This window comes from Barbatula barbatula (assembly GCF_947034865.1).
Source record: "Barbatula barbatula genome assembly, chromosome: 23".
NCBI lineage: Eukaryota > Metazoa > Chordata > Actinopteri > Cypriniformes > Nemacheilidae > Barbatula > Barbatula barbatula.
Window position 1 is genome coordinate 5491574 of NC_136786.1, and position 25179 is coordinate 5516752.

The 25179-nt window shown below is 39.2% G+C and overlaps 1 protein-coding gene across 2 annotated transcripts in view; it reads left to right on the forward strand.

Annotated features, from left to right (window-relative positions):
* Positions 1 to 3449: 3449 nt before the first annotated feature.
* Positions 3450 to 25179, forward strand: part of ccny (cyclin Y) — a 30934-nt gene continuing 9204 nt past the window's right edge. The window contains exons 1-6 of one of the 2 annotated variants that reach the window (XM_079488173.1): positions 3555 to 4116; positions 20122 to 20196; positions 20604 to 20624; positions 23506 to 23540; positions 24224 to 24327; positions 24577 to 24612. In XM_079488173.1, coding sequence (XP_079344299.1) covers positions 3963 to 4116; positions 20122 to 20196; positions 20604 to 20624; positions 23506 to 23540; positions 24224 to 24327; positions 24577 to 24612 — 425 coding nt within the window. In that variant the 5' untranslated portion in view covers positions 3555 to 3962. Of the gene's footprint in view, positions 4117 to 20121; positions 20197 to 20603; positions 20625 to 23505; positions 23541 to 24223; positions 24328 to 24576; positions 24613 to 25179 lie in introns of both variants that reach the window. The other variant, XM_079488174.1, reaches the window with a different exon arrangement.

Consider the following 25179-nt stretch of genomic DNA (forward strand, 5'->3'; position numbering starts at 1 on the left):
AAACATCAAGAAAAACACAGCAAACCAATACAAAAATAAGAGGAAAATCACTATATATATAAATCAGTAAAAATTCCCAAAATAAAGTAAAGTTACCCATCAATCACACTGCTCCACTTGTATATCACATGACACTATCTGTAAAACATATGGAGTATTATTTACCTGTATGGCAAGAGGAGCAATCCATCTTGAGGTGGCAAGTTTACTGGAAACATATGCATGCATTAATGCATTACAACGTTTCATTAGCAGAAGAGGACAAGTGACTCATTTGAGATCGGAAAACGGTACTAACTTTGTTGGGGCAAAAAGAGAACTAATGGAAGCTCTCGCTACATTGAATCATGAAAGAATTCAATTATTGCTGTCACAGATCGGAATTCGTTGGAGTTTTAATCCACCAATAGGTTCACAGGTTGGTGTGGAGAGAACGGTGCGGTCTGTTAAAAAGGTGCTCAGCTCTGTTCTACATCAACAAAGGTTAGATGATGATGGTCTTCAGACAATCTTCTGTGAAGTGGAATCCATTTTGAGTGATCGACCAATTACCAAGCTATCAGACGATCCAAATGATCTGGAGCCTCGGACGCCTAATCATATTCTTCTCTTGAAAGGGAAACCTCCTGGTGTGTTTGAACCTCATGACCAGTATGTGAGAAGACGATGGAGACAAGTGCAGTATCTTTCATGTCTTTTCTGGAAAAGATGGCTACGGGGGTACCTGCCTTTGCTTTACAAGCGGAAAAAGTGGAATCAGAAGAAAAGGAATTTGGTTGCTGGAGATATTGTAGTAATTATGGACTCTTCAGCTCCTTGTGGTTCCTGGGCACTTGGCAAGGTCTTAGAGATTTTTCCAGATAAGCATGGTGTGTTGTGTTCTGTGAGATTGCAGACCAAAACCAGCATCATTGAAAGACCAATAACGAACGGTATGGTAACATTTGGGCTCCTTTCTTTGAAAATGTATTTGAATTGTTATGTATGTTTATTATTAACAATTCATGGGTCGGTGTGTAGGAGCCAAACTGTGTTAAGGTGTTATTTCTATTTTAGCCAATGAGTGGCGCTGCTAACACGGTGGCGCATTTTGTATTTAAGTGACCTAGCTACTGTTGTAAGGCATGTGTTTGACCCGGAAGGTCAATAAGGTTTTTACCGCAAACGCGTAACTCACGGACATTGTCAGCTTCATGTGTTTGTAAGTACATTGGATATAATCGGAATATACACGTTGGTGTGGAGCCAATAAACAATATGGTGATTCAAACAAGAAATAGTCTGTTCGTTCTTAATGGAGATGAAACAAAGAAGCAAACAATAGTAGGCCTACATGAGGATAGCGTGTAAACCTAAAATCCCGGGAAAAAAAACATAAGTATTAGACTTAGCTCCTACACATATAAATAAATATAATAAACAATTATCACAAAAAAATAGTCTACAGACTAAGGGGGGTTGATTTTGATGAGTGTTTGCATAATGTGAACGAACTTCATTAAAACACCTGCAAGTGCGAATCCATTTTCAACCACAAGATGGAAATCCTGCATTATATTAGCCCATTCTTTCCCAATAAAATGTACGTGGATGAAAAAAGATAGGAAAAGTTTGGCTTTGCGAAATAAATTAAAACTGAAGGGCATTCAATACACTAAAAGAAGCATCACCTCAAATTACTTCATGGAAATGTTAGTCTGCACCTCATGACCTTCAAATGTCAAAGTGTTGATAATGGACAGGCTACTTGAGCTTTACTGGGGCTGTGTGTGTGTGACAAAGGAGAAAAAAAGTTAAACCATTAATAATGTGCAGAACTAGCCTTTAGAAATGTGTTCAGCCTGTCATTGCCGTGTCATTAAGTTCATGTCTTATTTTAAAATCTACTATTATATTTTAACACATATACGTGTACACATCTTCCAACAACTCTGTCTTTATAACTATTAAATGTCCATGTAACTGTTTGTGAAATGAACTCAATTCTGTGTATTCCTCATTTCATTAATTAGTTTTATTCTATCTACAGAGTTTAGATGTAGAACCTTATACAGCATTTATTCAGTTCAAATCGAGCGTTATATTGAAATCCATATTAAATGAATAACTGAAAAATAAAAATTAACTACTAACAAATGACAGAACAAAACACCTTCCATCACACATTATTTGTTGTATTCTACATGTTGTTGACTAATGTTTCCTCTTTATCACCATCTTCAAACAAAATTCCAAGAGGGTTGAAGTAAAATTATGTTTAAATGACATTAAACTGTAATCGATACCAAATGCTTTAAAACCTTTGTGAATCAGGGTACTATAATGATACAGCGTGTTTTAAACAAGAATGCAGCACGTTTGCCCTAAACATCAATCTATTCATATAGGAAGGAGTAGTGTATTTACGATCCTGCTGCTGTTTTTAGATCTGTTTCATAATATGTCTCGTTTTATGCTTATTTCTCACTTTATATCATCTGCATATTTATGGAGCCTTCATGTCATTTAATTTCTTTCTTTTTGTTGGATTTTGTAACTAAAGACAGTTATTGAAATGTCTCATATGAAGATATCTGCATGAAGTCGATGGCATTAAATCAAAATAGGCTGTGATAACATAAACACAGCTGTGTCCAATTTGAACTTTTCTTTAGAGACACATTTTGTACGCTTCTTATATAAAGCCACTTTGTTGTACCTGATAGATGCGATGAAACTTGGAATCTTGGTTACGTTTTGCTTACACCCACAAAGATCTTTAAGTGTACTGCATGCGCACGCTGAAATACATCCTTAAAGAGTGTTTAAATATGACACACGCTGTCAAATAACTCACCGACTAACACTATAATGTAATGTAACATTATACCTTACGTTAAAAAAGAATGCTTAAGTATGAAAATACAAACACAAAATGTAGCATGTGTAATATATTCTCACTATTCTTAGCTTTGTGCTAGGCTAGTTTTGATGCACTTATGTATTTTGCTGCCTATGTTGTTATAATTGCTTCCAATGTTTCCTTTGGATAAAAACATCTGCTAAATGACTAAATGTAAATTTCATTTTTCTAAAATATCATGTTTATGTTAAAGGCAATGAATGTTTACAAACAAGACATGAAAACAAACTCCGGAGTATAATAAATGTGGAACAGTTAGAGAAAAGCAAGGAATCAACCAATCCAGATCACATTTAGTACTAACTAGGTCTGATGGTCCAACCGTCCAATATGACATATATATTTGAATGTATTGTGTATGTTTCACTGCTTCAACTGAGCTTCGAATGTTCTTTGTTTTTCACTGATAGACCTATTCAATTGCTATTAATTGACATACAGAAAAGTCAAATTAGCCCTTGAATGTTGTCAATTCTATAGCAAGTTGTATTTGTAATAAAAATGTTGTTAAAAATGACATTAAAGCGAAATAGCGAAATACCGCCATAATGCAGTATAGTGAACTAGGTTTGGTGTATTGTGTAGTCTTGAGCCGAGTGCAACACGGCCATTGCAGTCTTCAGATGTATCGTTCTGTGTGACGTCAGGCGCTGAACCGGAAGCTGTTCCGTGCTGATCGCGGCTGTATGCGTATGCGTGTGTCGCTTGATAGTGGGCTCGGCGATACACTGACAGCTGATACAATGTAACAGCGCATAATCTCTCGATGCAAACAACGCACAGAGGCGTTATTATTCAGCGCTTGTTGTTTTCAGGAGGGGTGGAAAGTCGTGATACGAACAGCGCCGATCGGTGATTTAAATGCATCGTTTAATTTCAATGGCTTTACGTGAGCATTTTAATCCGCTCGGCATACTGCAATGATTTTATAGCGGATCGCGACTCCAGTGTTTGATCCCATCATCCGCGGCTGCTGTTACGCCCCATCGTCTGTCGGGCGGGCTCCGTCGATCAGTGGGCGGATATATATCGGCGTTAATATCTCCAGACACCAGGAATCATGGGGAACAGCACTTCGTGCTGCGTGTCGTCCAGCCCGAAGCTCCGGAGGAACGCGCACTCGAGGCTGGAGTCGTACCGGCCCGAACCGGAGCTCAGTCGAGAGGACACGGGCTGCAACCTCCAGCACATCAGCGACAGAGAGAACATAGACGGTGGGTGTGTTGCTCCGGCGTCAGTGCGCACGCTGGAAATAAATGCTGATCTATTGATTGATCTCTGTTCTCGGGTCAGTGTCTGCAAGATAACGGGTCAGGGTAGTAGAGAACCAGAAAGTGCCAGAACGTATAGCGTTGATATCATTATTGGACGAGGTTGTTCCATAATACCAACGCTAACCATGTGGTCTCTGGTAGCATGCAAATGCATTACATAGATGAATAAATGAATTATGTTCAGTAGCCTACCATGGTGTTATAGTCAGTACAAACACTGTAACATGTCACAACTACTTTCGTGTAAACCACTGGGACATTAGCTAGGCCTATAAACACCGCAAACAAGGTGCCATGGATGTACTACAGTTTATTGGTATAAAGATAAACTCAGACAAGATTGTTTGAAAAGTCTTATACACATCATGTGTTCATTTACTATGTTTCAAGTAGTTACAGTTGTTTTGGGGACACAGTACATAAAGTGCAACGCGTATTGCTATACAACCCTGTTTTTGGCCATGTGTTCTATGTTTTATATGGTCTATGTTTTATGACCGGACCACAATAGTTTTGGAAGGTCCTTGCAGTACCACAGAAATGGCCACGGTACTTACATTTGATCAGTTTGATACACATCTTCCACCGTACTGTCACAACGAACGTTTTGGAAACAAAACCGTGCATATATACACGAATAGTGGACTACATCCCAGTTGCAGACATTTCATCCTGTACTATCACTGTAGTCCTCTTTAATTCCGATGTGGATCCTTGTCGAATGTTATTGTGTCATAGCCTGCACTCTGCTCACCACTGCTTAAGTTTGCAGTATTCGATCATGTGCTGCGCTGCAAATCTTACAGTAGGTGTGATCCGAGATGTGCAGATAATGGAGCTTACATGCCGGACATCTGGTGTAGCGGAGATTGGATCCAGATATGTTCTAATGTAATTTAACATCTGAAAGGAGAGAGAGGGGCTGATGGAGGTGTCATGAGACCGCAGGCAGACATACTCAGGGCAGGGCTCAGACATAGAAGCTATCTGTGTGAGGCCTGAGAATCTGAGTGCCTGGAAGTGATGGAAATGCTGTAACCCAAAGTACACTTCATGACGGGCACCTTTGATCATGGTCTAAGAAACATAGATATGCTTAAGACCCAAAACATTATTATCCGCGCACACACTCAATGTGGTACTGTCGAGTGTGTCATAGCGTTATATTTGAGTTTTTCTCCCTGGAGATGAGAGGGGTTTTGTTGGGTAAAGATACTCTCTTGAGCGTGAGGTGGTTCTGTGCCAGTCTCCGGAGATGGGTATGGAACTGTAGTGTGATTAACACAGCCCATTGTGATTCACACAGCTACTGTGTGAATCAGCTTCATCCTAGAGAATACACCCAGTTCTAGATCCTCATTGTTAAAAGCTGCCTAATGTGTTTAATAATGATATCTTTACATGGAGGTAATTGTATAACAAGCATGCAGAATAACACAATACATAGCCTTACTTATATGGCAGTAATGTTTTGTCTTTACTTTGTATCTTCCTTAAGAGTTTTTATACTTTTATAGCTCAGCTCACAGGCCGTAAAGGGGTTTTCTGAAATCACCCGTTGAAATCTAAACTGTAGATTACACAACTATTAAAAATTTTTTTCAACAAATGCATTCTCTGGAAAGCAAACCCCTGACTTTAGCGTTGGCATCTCCGTGCCTGGCGGAGGCGAAATGCACTTTTAGGATTAGTTTATTATGCTTTTCACCTTTCCTCAGGATGTCATCAGACCACGGGTTCATCTGATTCTCAAGCACGTCTTCTCTCTGGAGGCACCGGCAGCACAGTGTGACTGTGGCATGATTGGAAACGCAGTACAGTTGGCCGTTTGTTAGTAAGAGGGTGTGCGTACATGAGCATTGCCTCAGGCTTGTGTTTATAACTGTGACTCCCCATACAAATCTGTGACTTGGGTAAAGTCAGACATCAGGTCCACTGACTGTGGACCCTAAAACATCATGCTTGAAAACCGGTAGTGCGTCTTCAAGTTCTCTTCCACTCGGTTTATCCGCCAGAGTTGTTTTCCTGCTGTTAGTATTTCTTTACTGCTGGACTCTCCTACTCTCAGTGTTTTCATGATCTCAGAATCTTCCTCTCTTATATAATGTTATCAACCAACAGTTCTGAAGCACTATTGACGGCCGTAGTATAGGAACAATTTAAAAGTCAGAAGTAGTTTTACCCCAGAACTGTTTGTTTTCCTACATTCCTAAAAATATATATTGTTTTGTGTTCAACAGAACCAAACGTTTTTTCCTATTATGGCAGTCAATGGTGCTTCAGAACTGTTGGTTGCTAACATTATTCCCAAATATCTGTCTTTGTGTAATAATGAATTATTATGAGATTCAAGTCACAATAATGTGCAAAATAAATTAGTTTAGGCAAAATGTCTGAAATGCAGGGGAATATAAATTCAAAACACAAGCCACAAATAGTAAAATGAGTGGACATTTTCCTTAAACATCACGTAACAATGCTGTGCCACTTGCTAGATGAGATATATTATTCTTTTTTTGTATCATGCAGAGCAAAGTTCAGTCAAAGAGACGAACTGCGTGCATTTACAGACAAAGTGTTAATTCATATTGATACGCCCAGACATTCAGTAATTGTCAAATGTTTGGGAACGGTGTTCACATTCATCTGCGAGTCATCTGCGGATGCGTGCGGAATGTGCTGCTTCTCTTTACCGGTCTCACAGCACAGAAGACGTGGAGAGATGCGATCCTGCGCTGGGTCATAGCCAGACCTCACGCTCATATGCGGCGGTGTTTCGGTACCAAACCCTTAAACTGTCCCATTTCTTTACATCATTAAGAATATTTGAGCGCTGTCCAAAATGGCAAAATCACAATTGCTTAACACCTTTGCGAAGATTCGACAGTGAGATCGGTAGTTGAATCAGGCTCCTCCTATCGACGCATCGAACCTTGACTATTCGGGGTCACCCCTGGCAAAAACTAAATATTTGTTAAAAAGGTACCAACAAAAATGGGTACTGAAAATGAATAGCTATCAGCAGTAATTTGCCAGCAAACAGTTCTTATTTGCAGATTCATTTCAAAATCATCTCATGTGACACGAGCAAACTCAAAACAAGGCTAATTTTGGCCACAACATGCAGGCCTTATATTTGCTCTGGCAGAAATGATAAAGAGGTTTGTGTTCATTCCTGCTTTCGCATCGGTGTTCAGGTCTGGCGATAAGTAGTATTTTAAAATCCTCCTGGATTAACACAGCCTGGGATTTACCGAACATACACTGAATAATTCTGAATATTCTGGAAATGTAGTGGAGGACAGTCGGAGTAAGTCAGAGCTGAGGAATATAGCTCTTCTGCATCTTAATGTGGCAGCTTATAGCAGCACAAATGAAAGAGCATCATTTTATGAGTCAGCTTTAGAATGCTCTCTTATCACGCTTGTTCATGAAAGGAGTCGCGCGTGACTGGCTGAGATTCTGTCTGTGATAGTCTCATTGTGGTTTTTGTCCCTTGAAGGAAATGACATGCAGGATGTGCATTGGTTTCCCTTCCACTTCTGCATCCGTGTGTTAGATTGTTTCATGTAGACTGACGCTTCAGAAATATGAAGGTTTGTTCTTTCTTGTTCTGTGCAATACAGCTGGTCTTGCGCTCTGAAGTTGCAAGTTTGAAAAAATCAGAGAACCCGTTTTCATTAACCCAACAGCAAAGCCTTGAAACGGTTTGATCCAAACATACAGTACACAATGAGTCGGACTATATTTATCTAGTGCATGATCTTCAATAAGATGATCTTAAAGGCACATTGGAATATTGCTATATTTATCAGAGCCCTTTCTTTTTATATGGCAAGTACAGTAATGTGACATATATTGTGTTCATTCTTATATTGCACCTTTTGGAGTTATTATATGGAAATGTCCGGCCTATTTCCAGCACCTGGTCAACAAGGCCAGCAGACCTCTTTCACAGATTCTCTCCTACGCTGACACTTTTATTAACGGCCAGTCTTTTGTGATTGAATCACACAATTTATTTGACCCCAATATCACATTTCACGTGCTGTTATCTCATAACTTTGCCGAGCTACACTCGCTTCAGAAAAAACATCCGTCTATTTAGTAAACATCAAAGGTGAGCTTGGCCGTTTCCTCAATGGAGGCGTCTTGAGGAGGCCTTCGTAGATTGCCGTTGTATGAATATATTCAGCCCTTAAGTACTGTAGCCCTGGAAACCTCTCATAGTTCCAGCAAGATGCTCTCGAAGCTATAATGAAGTGGGGGAAATATATTAGCCTGTCAGAGTAATCCTTGCCTGCTGATGCGGATTTGTTCTTTAAATGAGTGGAAAATGCATAAACAGTTTTCTGCCACGAGGAACTCTGTGGAATTATTATATCATTCACGTTCATAGATGTTCATTCAACGAATACCTTTTGTGCATGTTTTTTGAAAACGAACTGTTACATCGGTTTCATTTTGTTTGCTTTGAGCAGATTTACTCTTGCATGACAATAAAAGGCGATAGTTCACCTGAAAATGAAAATTCTGTCATTTATTCACCTCATGTTGTCCAAAACCTTGCGCTTTCTTCCGTTGAACACAAACAGGGGTTCAGTGTTGCCTTGTAACCAACTTTCTTCAAATATATTCTTTAGAGTTCCGCAGAAAGAAAGTGATATAGGATTGAAATGACATAAGTCGCTTCCTTTGCCAAGTGCATTCCAAACGTCTACTAATGGCACGGCACGCAAATGCCCTGTTCACTCCTAAGTCTAAACTCAAAGGGCTCTGGCCTTCGAAGGGAGTAGGTAGGGCATAGGAACGATGACTTCATTTGGAATTTTCCCCATGACGGTTTGGTACGAATAGACGTACCGTTACACCCCTAAATACTATACAATAAAATGATAGTATAAATATATCAATGAATTAAAACATAAGTAGTTACATGAACAAACACAGACCAGAAGTTATCTTGGGGCCAGGTGCATGCGTCCTATGAATCCGTCTATAACCTATTTTCAATAAACATGAAATTCACATTTCTGTGATAACAAAATTTTAGTACATTTTAGTTTCGGTACGTCAGCCAGACTGCAACTTTTCCTGCTCTCTAGAGCGACTTAAGAGCCACATGAATCGAAAGTGAATCAGATTCAAGCTGTCACTCATTGCTACAGCCAAAAATATCCACTAAAATCATACCTGTTGGTTTTGTAAAGCCAAATGACCATCACAATGAGCCAAGTAGTACGATGTGTTTAGCAGTAGCTCTGGTTATTTGCATATCCATCATTAAAAGATAAGAAAATCCTTTGAGCCGGTCCGTAAAATGCTTTGAATAAACACTCCAGTCAATAACCGCATGTTGATCAACCACATTTTGTAACATTTTTTTGTGTATTTGCAGAAGGTTTAAGTGTGACAGGCTAACGTGACCACAACATGATACTTGAAAGGTGCAATGTGAACATTTGTTAGGGAGGGCGAGTGGTAAAGTAAGCCGTTGGTTTTGATGCTATATTTATTTATTTGACACATTTTGCTGACAGTTTTACCCAAAGCGATACACATTGTTTAATTGCCATGTAAGTAGCATGTGTTTTTTTTGGGATCGAACTCATGACTTATTCGTTGCATCATATGGGGTTGCAGGACATGAGAAGCACCTTTGGTGACATTTGAGACCTTGGCAAAGGACAACATTTACAGTAAATAATAACTTTGATTTCAAGCTATTCCTCACAGAAAGCTGTTGGAATCTTAAGCGAAAGTCATGTACTATTTTATGATCCTGGTTAATACTTTTTGGACCTTGACAGTCCTGGTCACTGGGTACTTCTGAGAATGCTGTGGCCTCCTTTCAGTGTGTGATGGACGAAAGTAAGTAATTGAGGAGTGAAATAATTCAAGGGTGTGGAAATGACGACAGTTTTTCTCCTAACACAGAGTCTGTGTTTTGTTTTCTTTGGGGCATTAATAGGCTGGTGGTAGCATCGAATGTGCGGCGGGCGAGTCTGTGGGGGCTATTGTTTGGCGGGTGTAGGAGTCATAGCCCAGCTTCAGAGACATGCATAAATATCACCCAATCCTTTCATTAAACCACACAGACAACAGCCAGCTGGTGAAATCCCCCTTTCTTCTGATCTGAGCTCTTTTCTGCCTCTTTATCTCTCTGTCTGTAGCGTGGTTACAGTAATGCGTCGGGCCTCCTCTGTTAACAACTCTAAGGAAACCCATACCAGCCCTTTGAGCATCTCAGGGGGTGGAGCTTGAATTTTAGCTATCATGCATGCCACTGTAGGCCGATGCCAATTGGATTTTTCTCCCTCAAAGCGGTTTTGCGTCAGTATTTGCTCTTCTGTTTTAATGCATTGAGCGATTCTAAAAGAAATATTCTGAAGTGACGTGCGTTTTTTAAGGTTAGCCGTCAAGTATAAAGTTAATCAAGTGTAAAGAGGTACAGAATACAATTCTGTGAAAATGGATTTTAGTTACAAATAAATGACTTTTGTGCCACATGCAAAGAGACTCTTAAAAATAAAGACGATTGAAAGGTTCTTCACAACGATGCCTTAGAAGAACCATTCATTCACACGTACTATAGAGAAGCATCTCTTTCCTTACATTGTTAAGAAACGTCTTCGCCACAAAGAACCTTTTGTGAAACAGAAAGATTCCATGAATATTAAAGGTGGAACCATTTAGAGAAAATCGGTTCTTCTATGGCATCGTGAAGAGTGTATTTTCAAGCGATTTTCTAGACTTGTGAAGCAGCTGAGATGCCGGGAAGCTGGTCCTGGGAGATCATTGCAGCTGTTCAGTGTTGTTGTGTGAGAAGGTGCCTCATGATGAAGAGACCTTATGAATATGCAGTGAGGGGGCGTGGCCTGTGAACATGTTTACAGAACCTCCGATGACCTGAATTGAAAGCTCTCAGAAATGAAACAGCCTGGACGGGGCTCACAAATGGACAGGAAAGAGCAACTTGGGCTTTTCTATATAGTTAAAAAACAATATCGTGAATTGGTATTCTTAATGCTAATTTGACCACAACAAAATGTAGTATTTATTTACACAACAAAAAATAACTAAACGAGTGAAATCGTTTTTTAAGCACAGCTTTAAGTGTTGATTTATTCCTTATTGAAACCAAAAACATTTGGAATTATAAAAGGGATCGTGGTATTTGAAAAGAGAAGTGTGAAGTTTGAATGTTTTTTATATTTAATGTTTCGTAAAAAAAACTGGTTTAATCATTGCAAATATGTCATATATGTAAAATACATTTATATTTAACTTTTGTGTAATATTAAACATTGCCTTGGAATGTAGCGATTGGCCAAGCAGAAGTGCAATAATATAAAATCATATACTGTTGTTACAGTAGTGTACTTGTAGTCTAGTGGAGGGTGTGCGTAATGGGCGTCTTGCAATATAATGCCATGTTTAAATGTCAGGAAGGCAGTGTGGTGCCGACACAGATGGCATCACAGTCAGGCCTGCTTCCTTCACAGCGTGAAACGCACACACTTACATTCACGCTGCAGCGGAGAGCCATTCCTTAAGTTAATCGAGTAGGACTCGCTCAATATTCACTCAAGATATGCACAATGCGGTTTACACTTAGCTTTTTGTGGCTTTTTACAGATGTACTTCGGTGCACATTCTTCGGATGTTTGAGATAGTTTATAGCAATAGCACATTGATGTTTCTTTGCCAAAAAGTGTGGAAAATGTGGCTTTGTGGTGCTTTTCCATTGATTGATTGAGCAGCCCAACAAGCCTGATATAGTGACGTTGACTCAACCAATGGTATGAGTCTGGGGGTGGGGCTATCTTACATTTACATTTAGTCAATTAGCAGACGCTTTTATCCAAAGCGACTTACAAAGAGTTGGGGAGCAATAAAGCGATATGTCATAAGACATCTTTTTAACCAACCATAGGCAAGATCTGTATAACGTTTGCGAAACCAACGCTGCGTCCGAAACTGCATACTGTTATAGTACGTACTGAATTGAAAGAAGTACCTACCTATCGCCGTTAAAACAGTATGTTCTATATAGTAGAGTAGCAGTAGTACGAATACATTTCTGACAAACTGCGTCCGCCATGTTTTATGGTCATGTGACCCATATGCTCTTTGACCTATGACGTATTGAAAATCAACCTACACGTCAGCGTGGATACGAACATCATTTAGTCATGAGAAATAAATGTATCGGCAAGTTTTCCACTATATTTATTTGATTTACTTTTGAAATTTGACTGTTGCTCAGCTCCCGTGGCATCATGGGATAGAGAAGTGTCCAACCGATCCACACTCACAAATCTCGGCGGAAGTAGTAGACCATCCGGGAATTTCTCGCCTACTGTATTTCGCAAACTGGGGTTTCGGACGTGCTATTCATGACTCAAACTCATTTTCGCCTACTGTATAGTATGGAACTTCCATAACGGAAGTAGGCGATTTTGGACGCAGCCCAAGTTTTGCAGTTTGTTAAGTATCTAGTATAAAATGTTTCCTTTTCGAAAGTGTTCAGACCAATTACAAACCACGAGACACTTGTTATATATTTCAAGTGTTTAAAAGTTATTTCTAATGGTTTTGGGGCTTTTGGCACAGCGAGTTCTCATGTGTCTGTATTGCTTTTCTTGAAGCAATTACCAAAACAATGGTGAACTTGCAGCAGCCGTCAAGACAAAAGGCTCTAATTATGGTTAAGAAAATGTTTCTCCGACCATGTATCCAAGCTCAGCATATGTGTGAAGCTTCATTGAGTTTGTGTTCATTGAGGCACCTGTTGACACCTCGGCTCTGCACTGATCTTAAATCTGGGCTCTGATCACTTCAGCTGGTGCCGCTGGCCACACATTAACACGACTCACAGCTGCCACTGCACTGGCACTATTTGGACGGCTCTCAAACACTCAGGGGGGGTCTCTAATATGAGCTGGGCAGATTAATGTGTGATGTTAGTTGGAAGCTACAATCTGTACAATTCTTTCGTTTTATGTTGTTAAATTGCAGAGTTACCTTGTTCTCCAGGCAACAACGTACATGTAGGACAACTGTGTAGGATCTGGGTTAAAAAAAAATCTTTGCCATTTCAAAAGCATACGATATGTTATTAAAAGGGAGGGTTCAGCCAAAAATAAAACAATTGTCATTTTATATTCACCCTCATTCTGTTCCGAACCTGTATGATGTATAAACCTTAAAGACTTAAGAACATGAACACGCTTCTGTAAATATGCACAGTTTGTTAGCCAGACGGACGCACTGGGTGTGCTGCACGGGACTAGTACTCTAATATCGGTCTAATGTTGTTTAACATAGGGCACTCATGAGTCACGTTTAATTACTAGTATATACCGGTTTTAATATCTCACAGCAGAATACGTCAATGAGAATGGCTTTACTGGGCACTTAGTTGTATTAAAATCCAATATGTGACGGAGTAGAAGCCAAAGAACCAACACTTCTCTAACTCTGAGCTCAAACATGACGCAAAGACATATTCAATCTTAAATACGCTGAGTACATCAAGAATCTATTCTGAATCGTGACCCTAAGTATCGATTCTGAGTCCCACCCCGAACCAAACGGTTCCCACCCGCTCATAATATGAGTAGTCAGTTTACTGTGTGTGTGTTATTAGTGTTAGTCCATAAAGTCTGTGATACTGGCCGAAGCATTAGGTGAGAGAGAGAAACTGTTCTGTGTCCTTTATCTGCTGTTTCCATGGTGCTGCTGCCCAGGCGACAGTCAAGGATGCGACGACAAGACAGAACAAAGTATTAACACTAGATAATTACTGCATACTTCAACCCCACCACTCCCTCCCTGTCTCTCAAACACACACACACACACAACGTTCATCACCCATATGTACATACATACAGTACAGTACTCTCTGGATATGGTGGTTCTGCACATTATTACACATTTTATCTCAATTTACTGTCATTTCTAAAGAATGATGGCAATTTTGGCCTCGAGATGTTTCAAGGGACTATTTGTGGGCGGATCTCATTTGAGAGGGACCGAAGTTTATGCATGTGACTTTGAATGTGTCATGTCTTTCTGTCAGGCTTTATAGTGTTGGAAACACGATTGACTTCGTTTCCGGCTAATGGCTGAAGCGCGTCGGTTCAGCAAGGCTTTGATTTGTTTAACCCCTTGTTTTAGAAAGCATTACATGGGATGAGGAGGGGTGTTGGCCATTCTATAGAGGGAAACCGAAAACAAATGACCATCCACTTTTGTGTGTGTCGTTGTCATTAACTGAATTGTTCTCCCCAAAGTAACAGTTGTGTAGTTTCATAACCCAAATGTCATTTAATAGCCATGTTACTTATTACATATTTCTTTTGTAAAAAAATGTTTAGGCAAAATGTCCAAGCGGCTTTAATTTCCATCTGTTTTTCACACAAAATGGTTTAGCTTTTCATGTTTCCGTACTTTTCAGAGTCTGACAAAATTGTCCTTTTTATTATGGAAAGAAACAACTCCTTCTCCTTTTGAGTTGCAAATAAGAGACAATCTTACGGATTAGCCAGTCAAAATAATGACTGAATATTTATTTCGGGATGAACTAATCCTCTGAGTCTGAAACTTACCTCATGCCATCTGCATTGACATTTTGTCCCAGTCTGTTGTTCTGTTGTTCTAAATCGCTTTAGTTTTTTTATGAAACGTATCATTGTTTGCTCGGCAGAATTGAGCGTGAGAGGATATGATGTCGTCTCCGGACAGGAACTGGGCTCACAGGAAGTATGATTGAGGCACAGAGGCATGTGTCAGGTCACAGATGGCTCATTTGCACCAGCTAATGGCTCACATTAAAATATCATCGCCGTCCAAATGTCTGTCTATTCAAATTCGGGGGCAAAAAGGCAGATTTAGAACGTAGAAAACTGTCAATGTCACAACGTTAAGAAAATTCACAATGCTAAAAACCGCTTCATAGTTCCTATTATGCTTCCGGACTTTGTGTGTTCATACTTGTAGTTCGGTTTTCTTAGTTATTTTTGTCCCGACCAAAAAGCAAATGCTTCACTTTGCGTTCACATTTTTAACACCAAACCTAAAGATACGATACGGAACAGGCATACGCATAAGCATCAGATCACAACCCGATTGGTCATTTGTTTCACATGTAATTTGCGACGGAACGAAGTTATTTAGAAATATGGGTATTTTTTTATATTTTCGTTTATATTCCGGTCCAACCACACCAGAGTTTGTTTGCGAGGGGACTACTGCTGGGTTCACACCAAACACGAATTAAGCGTTTTGCGCGAATACATTACATACAAAAAGACATGAATAGACGCAAACTCACGGGAATCGGGCGGCGTTATTTAAGCCATGAGAAAGAGAGACAATGGGCTCTCAGAACTTTTTCAGACTTCAGTCTTTTGAGGAGTCACGTGACATCTTGTATCATGTGAGAGTTAAATGCGTGTATTGAGAGATATCCTCAGAACACAGAAAACCTCCATAAATATACTTATTTTCTTTTTAGAGCTAAATGATTTTAGAGGAATGTTTCGGGTTCATTAATAAAAAATAATAATTGTAATGCTGTTGATAGCGATCAACATTTATTGATGTGTATTTTATTTTCACTGAAACCGTAATCATACTTGAGTTAATGTATCATGCCTGTGATAAGACCAGTTTTGCGAATTTCCCTGAGCAACAAGTGGACTTTGAGTTTTTTGGATCTCATCGTGGGTTTGTGTCAGTGTTTGGTCATTATGAATGGTGGCCAGGTGGCACTTTCTATTTTTCTGTGTGCATGTGTGCAGTGTGTTTGCAAGTGCGCATGATGCCCAGAAACTGTCCTGTTATCTCGCTTCTGACACCAGCTGTCTTTACACACACACTCAATGATTTATTGCACCATCGTGTTGATGTTTTATCACTGCATTTGGCTCTTTAGTTTTATGGATGATGGATGTCTGTTTACACTTTTGATTGTCTTGCATTTGAAAATTATTCCTTACGTTTCCACATCCTAGCACCGCTTACTTTCCGCTCTTAATGCACACTCCTGATTGGTTGATCTTCTCACGTGTGATTAAGTCATGATACTCGGGTTTGCTTAGAAATGATTCCATGAGCTCTAAAGGTTTTGAAGAAGCCGCTTTACAGTGTTTTCACAAAACAGAGGGGTGTGTGGAATGCAAGAGTATTTTTAGATCGTCTTAAAGATTTTATAACCGTGTATGGTTTTTTTACACGTATATATTTCGAAATGTTCATATGTAAATAATAATGTACAATGCCTTTTTTAGAAGCCAGTGAATTATGTGTGTTAGATTATTTGTTTAGCATCGGTGCACATTATAATTTCAGTTGATACAGAAGCCCTGAAAGCAGTTTAAGATATTTGACTGAGCTGTCTTGAGGTTATTTTTAAATAGCTGATATACAAGCAACCGAGAAGGTCTCTTGTCCATGCTGAAAGCACATGGCGTTGCCAGATAGGTCAACAAAGCTGTTAAACACACATTGAGTGGATCACTTGGTGCTTGATGGTGACATCACTTAACAGTATGACCCTTTTCAAAATGACATATTTGTCAACACGTCTTTGTTTCGTAGTTTTTTAATAAAGGGTCGTGAGTTCAAAACACTGCATTTTTTTTACAACCATTGAACACAACAAATGTTAATTCTAAATGATGCTGAATGAATTGATAAAGAAATCTTAATCTATGAGCTTTAAATCTCAGGATGAAAGGAACAAGTGTTTCTTTATGTCTGGGGCAAAGGAACCCGTCTTTGTCATCGATCTACCGGGGTGACAGAAACAAGTCGGGCGAGGATGTGATTACTGTCAGATTGAGAACTGACATATCAGGAGAATTTTAACCTCAGAAAATAACTGTGACCGCTCTGTTGAGTTGCCCGGTTAGGGTAAAAGGAATTGGACGCTACCTTAGCTAACTGTTAGTTCATGACACCCATTGTATCCAAGCTTTTTCAAGTAGATATAGCTACAGCTGTCTAGATGTGTAGTTTGCAAGAAGCTTTCTGTTCAATACTCTGGAAAAAAAAAAGAGTACATTTTTGTAATATAATTTAAGAATGATTTATTATGTTGATTGTTTTACTATCATTATTTTTTGTTGTATTTATTTACTTGAAATTGTAATTCCTATTATATTACTTCGACATTTGCACTTTTTACAATGTATTTATAGGATGTTATAATAAAACGTTTATAGAAATGTTTAAAAAGTATTAAAAATGTTTTTAATGAATTCATGGACATCTACTGCCAAATTATTGTCAAATATTACCACAAGCTGACGTAGATTTGTGGGGGTGTGGTTACACAAGGCTTTTCAGGCAGGTCTGGGTGAGCATTCACTTTTAGATAGAACGCATCTTTTGTTCTGACACGTTAATGTTTGCAATTTTATGTGTCTCATACATGCATGGGCAACTTATAACACACCAAAGACACAGAAAAACATGTATTCGCGCCATACGACCCCTTCAAGTTAGCCTAGATAAAATATCAGTTCTCTTGCCACTCAGTGCTGGAGATTCTCCAATTCAAAACATCAGATTTAGATTTTAGTAGATGTGTAGGAGATAATGTGCCTGGGCCATACTGCACTACACACATCAGTGGCTATTTATCTGGTCCAATCCTGGACATCTTCACGTGGTTGTTCTTCTCTGCTGGTCTGACACCGTGTGTATCCTTTATGTGTCAGTCACTGAGGGAGATATGTTGTTAGCTATGGGCACCGGTGCCAGGCAGGCCGCTGGGTATCAGCTGGTCATACCCACAGGCAGATGCTGCTTGGCTGGCCGGTGTCAGGCCACAGCTGGTGTGGCTATACTGAGCTGTAATTCGGGTCAGAAACATTTATTGACCTCATTGATGACGACAATTTTCTTTGCGTTTTAATGAATCCCATATTACATGATATTTTACAATATAATTTTACTAAAAACCTTTCATGCATAGATGTCACTACAATGGCGCAGATCCTTCATGACTGTGAGAAGTGATGGGGTGTATAGACTCGACTCTCTCTGAACCGCTAACCTCTCCTCACAATATACAGAGGGCGGAGTCACAGGAAAGAGGAAATGACACGCGTCATAGAAAAATCTTGATATACCACACAATATGTGCACACTTACTTTCTCAAACAACAGAATACTTCATGTACGCTAATTGTATACAGTGCATATGTCAACCCTATAAGACCAAACTCTGTCATTTTATATCACAGAAATGCTTTATACATTCCTATTCCTCGTCCATATATATGTTTTCTAATAGCCATAGACCTTTCTGAGACCAGCCACACGTTTAATATTTCTCTCCCCCGGACTAAGCTGCATCTTTGATTTATCTTTTTTTTTTCTCATACTGGTCCTCTGTATGTCTCGCAGGCGACACTCCATTCAGATTCGAGTGGCACTCCCACACAAAAGACGGCAGTTCAAAAGACTACCAACACAATACACTCGCCCGCTCGGATGGTTGCTGTCCTTGAGCCAGGCGATGGCTTATTTCTCGATCGCGGTTTTCTAATTTCGCAGATTTTAACATGCGTGTCACAACTGTCACATAAACTCTACAGTATGGAAGACATTCAGGAAACTGCGTGTTTAAGCATTGACCGGTTTACGTTTAGAAGCTCTGAACTCTTGGATTTCCCTTTTTCCTGGCTGGGGCGTGACACTTTTCCTCTCATGACATCATCTGCGTGCATTTGCTGCTGAACAGGCGTGAAAGTCACGATGTGTGTGTATATGAAAGGGTGGGAATCTGTGAAAGACAAAAGGAAGTTGCACTCTATATTGGTGCGGTGGCCGTGTGTTAATGTTTTCGCTTAAATGATTCTTTAATGTCCTTTATGGCTGTTTCCAGTTTAAAGCAGGGCTATCATCGGGAGGTAACAAAAGAGAATCATGTCCCATGTTGTGTGAGGCCCAGACGTAATATATTTCCATAGTCTCAATTCAAGCAGCCTCCTGGTGAAACGTACAGCATGTGATGCGTTTGAACTCTTCCGAAAGACCCAATACTTTGCATTTGCATGGTGTTCATAAGGGAAATGCAGATTTGTAGAATCTTCTGTAGAATAGAAGTAAAGGTTTGTAGGCCTGTTAGTCTTTAATACTCGAAGCATACTATAGCCCTTATTTTAAAGGCTTTATTTAAGATGTGGTTCCTATAGTCATTGTTCTGCCCCCTAGTGTTTGAAAAATCGCATAGCCAGGGTAACTTCCAATGATACGGTGACAGGTATATATGGATTGGTATGTTACTTTAGTACTCCTTTATTTTAAGGTATGTATAAGATAAGACCATTTTCATTTTTTCTGAGTTTACTATTTATAGGTACACTTATTCGGTGAACTACTGACAGTGTTTTTGCCAATTATATTGATTCGATTTGCATGTATTTACAGAAAATAAAAACTGGAGGAACGGATGAAAATACCAGAAAGACGCTCTGTTTTTTTTCAGACCTCAAATACTGCAAAGTTCATAATCACTTTTTTTAAGCACTATTCATACATGTTGTTAGGAAAAGATTGAAAATCTATATTTCGTGTCACTCGTTCACATCGCTGTTGGATGACTGCATGTCATTCCTGAGGTTTGATTTTATTGAAATTCAACAGACACTGGACTGGAATGACCCCAATACATCCAGAATTGATGATCAAATGAACATTTGGAATGATCTCTTAGTTTTTTCTGCGTGTCTTTGTCCCTTCCTAACATACTTAACATTCCACGAAGTGTTTGTCATCTCAAAGCAGCGTGTACACAACAGCTTGTCAATGTTTTGGTTTGCCCGACTCGATGTTTGCCAGCATTTCCTTAGAAACAATGTTTTGAGCGTTCTATTACAAACACAAGCCTCAGTCTTAAATTGTCTTGTTCTTTTCTCCCCTCCTCAGAACTCAACATGGAGTACAACCCTTCGGACCACCCGCGTGCCAGCACCATCTTTCTCAGCAAGTCCCAGACAGACGGTGAGAGAGTGTCCCTTTAGGACTGCATGCTGGAAGGGAACGTTAATTATAACGAAAGCTTCGCTCTGGATGCCTTCAATTCGGTGCAAATGAAACGGGCAAGAGCACAGATGGCCCATACTTAGTCAGACCAAACATTCCCTCCTCAGAGATCATTTTTGTTGTGTTTAATTTGTTGCCTCTGGACAACGGTGCTTTGTTGAAACTGTGTGCGTTAGCCAGCGGGCGATATTTCTAGCCGGTCTAATGTTTTGATATTTGCATCGTTTCTTGGGGAGTTATTAGTGCGATGTTATGTGACTGCGGCCCATGGCTTCAATAACATAACAAAGGATAATTCGGTAAATTGAAACTGTCGTCTGTATTTGAGAGTTTCATTTAGAAATCATTGCCCTTTTGTTTTTCAGTTCTTTTACCCAACAAGAAAGGTACGTTCGGTCTCGGCGTGTCTGTTAGTCTGCTGCTTTGTGTTCTGTTGAAGCTTTTATTATGCCTCAGGCTGCTATGTGTTCATTTTATACAGTAGTGCTAAGCAACATTTATTAATGCTCTCGTATAATTTAAAGTAGTTAATCTGTGGTTACGCTTCAGCAAAAGCAGTTAAGCTTCTCGACCGAATTCGAACAAACGCTCATCGGCATTGAAGTTGTTTAAAGAGACTATTAAATAGCCAAACTAGATTACGACATTGTTACTTAATACAAAGCGAAACCGTTCTAACACTGCGTCTGCACCGGATGCAACAAAAGACAATAGGACGCATTAGAAGCCATTATAATTTCACATATTGACCACACTGGATGACAATCCATTAGAACAGTGTGCCGTGGCGTGTCGCTTTTTAAGCAATATCAAAGAAGTTTCCTTCTAATCTGAGCTCGTATTGGCTGATCTTTCTTCCTTTTTCAGTCGAAGGTCTCCATTTCAGAAGCATTTTTATGAAATAAAATATTAGTTCATATTTGCAAAATTACATTTTTGTAATTTAAAAAAGTAGTAAAGTAACTTAAGACATTTAAGCATACACATTTAGATCAAACATTAGTTTTTTAATAATGAGAAACTTTTCACATCACTTTTGACTGGTAGTGAAAACTACCAAACTACTACAAGCCCACCCTGTTCACATATATATTTAGATCTTGTAAATCACTAATAAGACATATTACTATGATACTATGATGACACGCATCTGGCTGTACCACTTACCTAATACAATGCTGGTGGCATAACAAGTCAAGTTTGCCACAAAAATGAAAATGTGGCCTGTTGTACATTCAGTCATTCAAAGTCATTCCCAACTATGTTTTCACAAACGCAAACCGTGGCACCGCAGCTGTTTAGAGGAAACTGACGCTTAGTGACATCACAGTTACCAGTATTTTGGTGCTGGTGTGTAAAAGGGATCTTAAACATTTCTGGTAAGTTTATGGTAGTTTACCAGCATTAATGTATGAAGTCTATTAGCAATGGCCGGGACTTTTGGTAACACTATTGAGGAATGATTCAAATGAATCTGCGATTAAAGTTTTCAAGTAAACAAATTCAATGCATGTTGGCAGTGCTTTACTAACCGGATCTGTTTGTCTCGCTTTGCAGCTGTTGTATTGGTTTGTGTGTACGCTGTGACTTCTCCGTGGGTACCATAGTTTAGTTCAACAGAGCCGATGTGTAATCTAAGATTTGTGTGCCATCCAAAGTCATGTCAACTGCCTCTTCATTTTCACCTGCACTCTCATTTGTGCGAACCATAAAAACAATGGCTCAGTCTGTAGTCATCTGTCGACAGTCAACACATCATCTGTCGATCAAGTTAACAAGCCCCTCCCACTCAGTCCATTGAAGATAATCGTAAATGAAGTTCATTTCTTTAGGTTTCTCAATGACTGCAGTAATTGGTACTAATGGAAAGGGCTTATGGGTACGCTTTGAAAAGGTCTAGATTAAGTGTACATTTGTACCATTTGTATGCAGTTGAACAGGGTGTTTTTGTTACTGTACCTTTAAAGTCCCCGTGTACCGGAAGTTGCGATTTTACTTCTGTATTTTGACGCATTTCAGAGCGAGTTTTGAATTTGAAAAATAGTGGGCGTGGTTTTGTCTTTCTGTGTGATTTGATTGGACGTATAAAAAGTTAACGGATGCTCCGCCCAAGCCGTCTAACATATGTAATTTAAGATGGATAGTCATTACAGGACGGAAGTGCATTTTCAGAGTTTATCTGATGTTTATGAGGGCACACGGTTGTGAAAAAGAGAATAACACCCATTGATAAACTATTTACAATAAACACTGTAATATTTCGTGAAAAATAGGAATTGTAATTTTTTATTTCGCTGGGACTTTAAATGTATATGCAAAGGACTTCTGTTAACCAGTCATACGCTCAAGGTACTGCTTTATTAACAGTGCTGTTGGACTGGAGAGGAAGCTTTGCGTGATTTTTAATTTTTTTTTGTCTGTCTATGTAGTATATCAAACTCTTTTAAAGAGCAATGGAAATCTTGTTTTCCATGATATATGCTCCCCGTATGAAACACTGTCACTGGAACGAGACCTACAGGGCTCAATAAAGACCTGCGATGACAAATAAATGAAGAGAGCTTTATGAAGCTTTTCAGTTTAGTCGGTGTACAACATCAGTTCAAATACTAAACCCTATGCAAACATCACCAGAACACAAACTCTTTAATAGTCTATATATACAGATTTTTTTCTCTGTTCGTACAAGCTTCTGTCAAAATCCCTATTGAGTAAAATCATTGCCACACAGGTTCATGTTTGCAGGAAACCGATCGACAGTTATTCAATTGTTATTTTGCGTTGCATAACAGAAACTTATGATGGAGCTAAATACTAAGGTCCAAGTAGGTCCACAACATTGTTGCAGTATAATCAATACAATATTATATTCATTCATAACTTTTTTTAGTTCTTGCATATTGGTGGCTAATTTGTATTAAATGAAATCATTCAAATTGTACGTTTTTTGCTATCTGCTGCTTTCACCCTATTAAACAGTTTTGTGTGGGGCTTTCATGCCTACATTTTTTAATAATCACACTTTTTTTATAATTCACATCTTGCCTCGTAAAACAGAAATATAAAATAATGAATCTAATAATAAAAGTGAAATATTATCATTTTTACTGTTGTGGTCTTTTTTTGGTCGCCTGCTCTTGGCCACTTTTTTAGCGAGACAGGAAAGGCTGCCCCCTATCTGCTGCAGAATATAATCCTCCTGAGTCCTGAAATCTTGGTACTGTATTCCAATTGGCGTTTCATAACTCTTTATATTTTTATTTTCAGTTCGGGAGAAAAGGAAAAGTCTGTATGTCAACCATGTGAGTACCATCGGCGATGTTGGTTGTTTCTTGTTAGAAAGCTCATTGTGTGCCTGCAGTTAAAGCATCTCCCTCGAGTGTCACAACACCCACAGAACTAATCAAATCCAATACGTCTGAAAGTAGAAACTCATATTGCATGACTCTCATAGCTCGTTTCTTGCACCTTTACAAGCCTTACACTTCTTTAAAATTCCATTCTTCAATTCTATACAAAATTCAGCAAGCATGGCTCCATTTTCTTTATTTCACAGTTGCATGCTATTCATACCAATGAATACTTGCAATGAACAGCTTACGCTTTTGTTCCTGTTTTAACGTCTTTCATTATTTTGCAAGTTAACACACATTGCGGAGTCAAAGGTAAAGTATATCAAGCATATATTGCTCTTTATTTCCTTCAAATCTGTTGTATCTGTTTTGACATTGTAATGATTTATTTGCATCAGTATTGCTTATAATAGCTTGCTTGATATTTTGCTGTAAAAGTCTTGGCAAGCAACATTTGTAACGGAGGTGTGTGTTTGTTGTTGCACACACATAAACGCATTACGTGAGAATCAGTCAGGATGAAATGAGAAGATAATGGGTTCTTTGGGGCTCCAGGTGGCTTCAGTTTTAGGCTTGAACGTTTGTGTGTGTTTTTGTGAACTGATGCGTTTGTTTGCATTGTACGTGTCCAGCAACATCCGTCTGGTCCAGTGAGACGCAAGTACAGCTCCTGTTCGACGATCTTCCTGGACGACAGCACCGTCAGCCAACCCAACCTCAAATACACCATCAAATGGTACTCAAGCCATCCAGCTGACACCGCTTTAGTTTGGCATTTATCAATATGCACAGGGCAGAATTTTCACACATTTAACCATTTATGACTGAGATAAAATGTTAAAAAGATCTAGGTCATCGCATCTTTATGCACCGTATTTTACCTGGTTGAGTTTTGAGAGAGAGCGTCAGATCAAATTAGGATTTTTAGCGGATATTTATTCAGTTTTACTAATCGATTATTACACATGCTTTTTTCTGTCTACAGCGTTGCCCTTGCAATATACTACCACATAAAGAACAGGTATGATTACGGTCTCTCTCATCAGATGCTATTGATATGAGGTCTCGGACCGTAAAATGTGAATGGCACAGCGGGAAAACCTTGTCTCATTTGTACCGCTTAATGGAGTTGTGAAGTCCAGCAGTGTGGGTTACATTTTAAAAAGACAGCCTGTAGTTTCTGAAATGGATCTGGTCTCACGGGTTGCAATAGCACTCCGGACCACATGTGTGGCAGTGCACAGCGGGTAAGAGACATATTGATCGTCCTGCTGTCCGCAAAGACGTGCGCGAGTGTGAGAGTACGAGAAGGGGTGTAGGGCCCAAGTTATGACAGTTTTGCAGTCATATTTTACTCATAATGTGATGCAGAGGTCCTCGACCTTAAATCCCAAGAAGGCCACATTCAGACAACAACATGCAACAAATGCAGTTCTTTATTTAGGTCGGAGACCACGGTAACAATCTGAAAAACAAAATCCGGTTTAAACAGGGAAATCCACAGTATTTTAAATCCGTTATCATTTTTTGTATAATTTATATTGTAAAATAAATAAGCAACATTTAAAATGTAAAACTGCAAGTTACT